Genomic DNA, 7,016 nt, shown 5'->3' with positions numbered 1-7,016 from the left:
GGGCTCGGTGAAAGCCCCTTAGCTTTGCGCTTCAGCTCTGCCTCCAGCTCCTGGCCTACTGAAGCTAGAGGCTTTTCTTCACTCGGACAGCTGCTGGCTCTTAAGGGTGCCAAGGCCAAGGTTGACAAGTAAAAAGGCACAATCCTGATATTATCAAATCACATGGCAGGCCATTAAATCAAGTCCATTGTAAGTTCCAAGGTCAGCAGAGCATGGCAGGCTGCTGAACAATGACATGGCTACATGTAGGGTTCAAGGTGTCATAAACTAGAGACCATTCCCCAAGGCTTCTGCTCATATACAGGAAGCAGACCACATTCCCTAAGGCAGCTACTCAGCTGCTCACAGTAGATTCCACCATGGAGTTGATTACCAGTCTCATCATGGGGAGTACTACATCCAGCTTCCCAGCCACTCAACGAGGCCCAGCCAAGTGGGCATATAAATTTAACTACCACAGGAGTTACACCTGAACTCAGATTAGAGGAAAAGTAGAACAGTAAAGACCCCAGATGAGGCCCTTGGAAGGCAGACCTCAACACTCAACTCTAATTATTTGGGTGTCTCACAGAATGAAGATAAAGCACTTAATGACAGCATTAAATTCAATGAATACTTTATTGTTTTAATTGCTATGTCACAGGCTGTTGTTATGGATAGCTTTGAAACATTGCTTAGAAAGCCAAGATCATTTGTATAATAGATTTTATGACTATTATTAGAGTCGTTCTGTTTCTTAGCCTTAGATGACAACTCTTGGACTAGCATCTTTAGGTAAAGTTGGAAATAAAGTGAAACACTGGGTTTTTGATATTTTCCTGGTGGGCCAAGATGATTGGAATCATTCTACTTCCTGGGTGTTCTAAAGTTGCCTATAACTCACTTTTGGAGCGAGGCTGTTTTGGGACTTTAGGGCTCTTTGCCAAACCCAAGTCCACAGCTTCTTGGATACTCTGTGCAACTCTGAGCCCTGATTTAATGGCGGTGTCAATCCAGCCATGGGGCAAAGATGTGTGTTCACCAGCAAAATACACCCGTCCTTCAGGCCGGCAGAGGTCCTGGGCATAGTCCACATACTGGTAGGGAGTGAAGAAGACAAAGCCTCCCATGGAATAGGGGTCCTGGCTCCAGTGCTTGACTGTGGAGTAGGGGCACAGGGCCCTGAGCTCCTCCTTGGGGCGGTCATGGACAGCGGCCAAGTCGTCCAGGATGATATCCTCTATCTGGGCATGATTCATGGCAGTGAAGAATGAGGAGTCATCATCCAGGGTATAGGAGGCCAGGATGACACCTGTGCCATTGGGGAAGACATGATTTGGGTAGTATATGAAGCGGGAAGGCCGGTCCGTGATGGACTTGCAGCCAAAGATGCCATCTCTTTCCCAGAAACGCTGTGTGCAGGCCAAGATCACTTTGGTGGCTCTGCTGTAGTGGACAGAACGCAGTGCATCTTCCTTATCAAGGGAGAGGGGTGGCCGGAAACGGAGGAGCTGGGCAGCCTTGGCTGTGCTGGTCACAATCACATAATCTGCAGTCAGACGCTCTCTGGGTCGTAGGGGGTCAGATGTCCGGTAGGTGACATGGACCTGGTCACCAGATGTCTCTACCTCTTCTGCTGGTGAGTGGAGCTTTACCGTTCCAGGCAAGAGATTGTCATGTAGGGCCTTGGGGAGCTGGTCAAAACCCCCAATGATTTCGTCAAATCTGAGGAGCAGGCAAAGGAGGTTGAGGGAAACAGTTAACAGACAAGGACATTTGGGGGTAGGATATTTGGACTGGATGGAGGACTGGTCCTCTAATGGATTTATTTAGGCCCTTGTGGCTAGAGAGGTAAAACACTTGGCAGGGGGGCTCACCAAGCAAAGTGGCCTTGGCTACAATAAACTACAGAAAGGCACCCCCTTTGGGCTGACAAATCAGAAAATGGTATTCTCTAGGAGACCCTGGGTGGTGCAAACAGACACACTTGACTGCTAACAGGAAGGTTGGAGGTTTGAGTTCACCCAGAGCTGCCTTGGAAGAAACGTCTGCCAATCTACTTCCAAAACATTAGCCATTGAAAACCCTATGGGGACACAGTTCTGCTCTGACATGCATGGGTCACCATAAGTTGGAATCAACTCTAGGGCAGCTGTGTGTGTGTGTGTGTGTTTTTTTGATCAGGTACAGCCTATTGTAAGGAGTCGCTGAATGGTATGAATGATTAAATGCTTAACTACTGGCCAAATGGTTGGTGGTTCAAAGCCACCCAGAAGCACCTTGAAAGAAAAGAGTGTTGATTGGCTTCCAAAAGGTCACAGACTTGAAAACCATATGGAGCCCAATTCTACTCGGCACACGTGTTGCATTGACTCTGTGGTGACTAACAGTCACACAGCCCCTTGCTGGAGAGTTCAAGCTCAGGCTGTGGGCTGGCTCTCAATCACTTCTTTCTTGCCTCTGTGGGTGGACACCTCCATGTTATGCCCTAGGATACCCACTTCCTGGGGGAGACAGTGACTCTAGGTTCTGACTGCGTTCTCCACTTCTTTTACATAATGCCCTTGGAGATAGCCTAGCAGCATGGATACAGCCTTAGTTCTATTATGATTGCCCTCCTATCTGTCTTAGGATTGTTCCTTCCCTTCATTGTCCCTTCAAGGAAATCCTTGGTTTATATTTACATTGATTTACCCTGATTAAGGAGTCCTTGGGTGGTGCAAGCTGTTGCGGTACACTTGGCTGCTATCTAAAGGTGGTTCCAGTCAACCCAGAAATCCCTCAGAAGAAAGACCTGGCAATCTACTTCTGAAAAAAATCACCCATTGGAAACCCTATGAAGCACAGTTCCACTCTGACAAATGTGGGGTTCACCATGAGTCAGAGTTGACTCTATGGCAACTTGTTTTACCCTGAATAAAAATATTGGGTGGAAGTCAAGTGGATACTACAAGGGAAAAGGACCAAGCAAGTAACTACATAAATCTGCTCCTAAGGTTCTCAGGGCTGCCAGCCTTCATTTGCCTTCTCTTAAATGTAGCCTGTTCGAGTAGTTTTTATTAACACCAAGGGAGTGTATATCCTGTTGTATTATATTTCTGTTGGCCCAGAACGTGTGGCCAGTGGGCAGTGGTTTAGTGGCTGGGGTTCCAGGGTGAGAGCTTCTGGTATATGTTCCTGGGCTGAAAGACAGCAAAGCCTCCCCTGCAATAACCCGTGAAGCAGAGCTGCAGCCACAGTTTATGTAACAGAACAGGCAAGGTTCAGAGCAAAGATCTACTGCTTTCTGATGGGTTAGCTAATGGTTCTCAAAGTAGGATTCACAGACAGGCAGCAGTAGCATCCTCCAGAATGTTTTAAAAAAGTTAATTCTCAGGCCCCACCCCAGATCTTTGAATTAGAAATGCTGGGGTTGGGCCTAGCAATCTGTGTTTAATAATCCCCTGGGTGATTGTGATACACACTGGTGTTTAAACCTCTGCCTTCTAGTGTCCTCTCCTTTCTTTTGGGATCCTCACCTGATTTATGTAGTCCCACCGCTGCTCTAGGAGCTCTGGTAGCATAGTGCCTAAGGCACTTGACTGCTAACCAGAAGGCTGGCAGTTCAAACCCACCAGCCACTCCTTGCAAGGAAGGTTGGGCAATCTACTTCCGTAGTGATACTGCCTCGGAAACCCAAGGAGGGGTCACTATGAGTCAGGTCCGACTCGACGACACATAACAACAACAACAACAACAACCACAACCACAGCTACTCTGGTTAGTAACTGACCAACCCAAGCCCATTCTTTCTCCCCCTTGCCATCCATTCCCACCTGGGCTCCACACTTAAGGAGATGACAAAGCGCAGGGTCTCTATGAAACTTTGATAATAGCCAGCGTCTGCATTCATCAGGTCCCCAATCATCTGCACAGCCCCGCGGCTCAGGTTCCCCACCTTTATCAGGTACTCCTGTGATGTGTGCAAGGAGAGAAAGCAGGCAGGTCAGAATGTTTGTATGGGGGAGGGGGCAATGTGTAACCCATTGCTTCCAACTCAGAGACAGTGAGGAACAGAAATGGACAGGGTGGAATGGCAGCGTGAAGGTGTACACTCAGCCAGATCCTAGGGAGACACTGAATGTTTGTCTGGCACACAGGGCTCTGAGGTCAGTGTTCACAGTGCTCTCTTCAGTCCTGATAACAAGGAAAATAGCTAATACTTAGTGGTACTCCCACCTGTGACCCTATTCTGAGCCCTTTACATAGTTTCACCTATGTAATTCTCTTATGTAATCTTAAAAAATAGTTTATTATCCCCATTTTACAGTGGGGGAAATTAAGGTGCGTTCTTCAGAGTCAAGGGGTTTTGCCCAGGCTAGCACCAGACTGGATTTGACTAACGTCAGTGCATTTGGCTTTTTTTTTTTTTTGGCTTCATGTGCACCTGGAAACATGCCCACCCAACTGGCTTCTCTGACCCACCCTATGAGAGCTGTACCTTCATGCCAAACTGGGAGGAATCTGGGTGTTGAATATTCCTTCACATCATTCCCTCAACAGCTGCATCACTACCACTGCACAGCAAGTGACTGCAGTTCTGCTTCCTTGTGCAGCCATCTGGCTGGAGACTGCCCTGCCCTCCTCCTTTCTCCAAGGCAAGGTCAGTGTGGACACAAGTAAGATTGTTCAGTTGACCAGTCCCAGTTTGCATAAGACTGTGGGACAAAGGGAAGGTCCTGGAAAAACTGAGCAGAGCTCATCCTTTTCCACCAGGGCAGACAGCTTCTGGGACTGGGCACCTGGGTTGCAAGCACAGCAAGATCAGCCTGGTGATAGCTTGGGCAAAACCCCTTGACTCAACATGTTTCTTCAAATAAAAAGCAAAGATTGTAGGGCTCCACCATCCCAGAAAGAGTAACAGCAACAAAGAAAGCTTTGGAGACATACTAGAGTAGAAGACCTGAAGACTGGACAACCAGGGTCCAGAGAAAGTCAGTTGTGTCCCCACCTCTGAGTAGAGATGGGAGGAAGGCAGAGGCACAGGTATCTTCTCTAGTTCTCCATATTATCCAGTGAACAAAACAAAACAAAAACCAAACACTGCTGTTGAGTCGATTTGACTCATAGTGACCACTCCTTGGGTTTCTGTGGCAGTACCTCTAGGGAAGTATATTGCCCCATCTTCCTTCTGAGGAGTGGTTGGTGGGTTTAAACCCACCAGCCACTCCTCAGAAGGAAGATGGGGCAATCTACTTCTGTAGTGATACTGCCTCAGAAACCCAAGGAGGGGTCGCTATGAGTTGTGTCCTGCTCGATGGCACATAACAACAACAACAACAACAACAACAACAACAACAACAGAGTGTATATAAAAATAGAACTTGGCTCCATAATCTCTAGCAACCAGTTCAGGAAAGCAAACCATAACCTCTTTAGAAATCAACCAAAAAATTGAGGCTTTGTCAATAGGTGGTAGCTTCCCTAATCTTTATCTTTTCCTTTTTTTTTTTCCCCCTCACTTTCAATTTTAAGATGCACCAGAGAAAGCCAGATAAGCTCTCTTGACCTTTCCTTTTCCCACCACTTTATAAAGCTTTTCCACTACCCTGCCTGCCTTTGAGTCTTAGCTAAATGCAAGGAATGATGGCTGACTCCCTTGCTATACAAACTGTAAATAAATATGCTTGTCCTCCTTTGGGTGGTCTTTGCTGATTTCCTTTCCCACTTCCATAATTCCTTCTTTCTTCCCTCTCTCCCACTTCCTTCCTTACCTTGATCCCTTCCCTCTTTCTTTCTTCCTTCCTCTTCACCATCCCTTGGTCCCTTTTTTATTTTTCCTACCTTATTTCCTCCATCACTACCCTCACCTGGCATCCCTTCCTTCCTTCTACAATATTTACTGAGCACCCTTCTGTATGTCAGGCACTTCCCTCTCCATCAACTGGCCAACAATAAACAACCACCAAGAAGAGCCTGACTCACCCTTAACTGCTCTTCAATCACAGTTAGCAGAGATCAAAATACAACATCACAATGTCTCAGAGACAACAGACCACCACTGTCTACATAAAGAAGCAAGATAAAGCAGTAGAAACTAGAGAGCAGGCTATAGACCCAGAACACATCCCTGAAGAAACAGCAGCATCAGAACTCCCTGATAAGGAATTCAAAAAAATTAATTATATTTAGGTACCTTCAAAGGATTGAGAGACAGGTCAAGTAAAACACTGGCAAAATTAAGGAAAACACAGATAAAACCATAGAACCATTTCAGAAAGCAATACAAGAACAAAATGACAAAGTAAATGAAAAACCAGAAATGATACAAAATCTATTGATAGAAATCTAGAAGCTTAATACTAAATTTTCAGAAATAGGTAACACACTGAAAGGGCAAAAGAGTACAGTTGAATCAATGGAAAACAGAATTAGTGAGATTGAAGACAAATACCTCAATACTTCTTTGGAAAGGGATCAATTGGGAAAAAGATTAAAAAAAAATGATGAATGCCTAAAATTCATGTGGGATACCATCAGAAGGAATAACCTATGTTTAATCAAAATTCCAGAATAGGAAGAGAAAAGGAAAACCACTGACAAGATTGTCCAAGAGTTGTTGGAAGAGAATTTCCCTAATATGATGAAAGATGAGAATATATCCATCCATTATGTCCAATGAACCCCACACAGGATAGACCCAAAAGAATATCACCAAGACATATCATCATTAAACTCACCAAAATCAAAGACAAAGAAAGAATCCTGGAAGCAGCATGGGAAAAACAAAAAGTTACTTACAAGGGGCAACCAATAAGACTAAGCTCTGATTTATCAGTAGAAACCATGCAAATGACAGGCAATGGGATGGTATATATAAAACCCTAAAAGAGAAAAATTTCCAACCAAGGATTATATACCTGGCAAAAATGCCCCTCAAATATGATGGTGAAATTAGGATATTTCCAGATAAGCAGAAATTAAGGGAATTTGTTAAAACCAGACCAACCTTACAAGAGATACTAAAGGGAGTCCTTTGAACAGAACTAATAATAATA

The 7,016-nt window shown here is 45.2% G+C and overlaps 1 protein-coding gene across 1 annotated transcript in view; it reads right to left on the bottom strand.

The window, feature by feature from the left end:
- Positions 1 to 872: 872 nt before the first annotated feature.
- The window catches only part of LOC103210225 (L-amino-acid oxidase-like), a 13,823-nt gene continuing 7,679 nt past the window's right edge, over positions 873 to 7,016 (bottom strand). Inside the window, exons 5-6 of the mRNA XM_007956148.1 lie at positions 3,795 to 3,931; positions 873 to 1,704 (exon numbers count right to left, since the gene is read on the bottom strand). Of these exons, the coding sequence (XP_007954339.1) occupies positions 873 to 1,704; positions 3,795 to 3,931 (969 nt within the window). The remainder of the gene's footprint in view (positions 1,705 to 3,794; positions 3,932 to 7,016) is intronic.

The sequence above is a fragment of the Orycteropus afer genome, unplaced genomic scaffold (assembly GCF_000298275.1).
Source record: "Orycteropus afer afer isolate SDZICR_OR568_19922 unplaced genomic scaffold, OryAfe1.0 scaffold00575, whole genome shotgun sequence".
Taxonomy (NCBI): domain Eukaryota; kingdom Metazoa; phylum Chordata; class Mammalia; order Tubulidentata; family Orycteropodidae; genus Orycteropus; species Orycteropus afer.
This window is presented reverse-complemented; position numbering and strand designations above follow the sequence as displayed.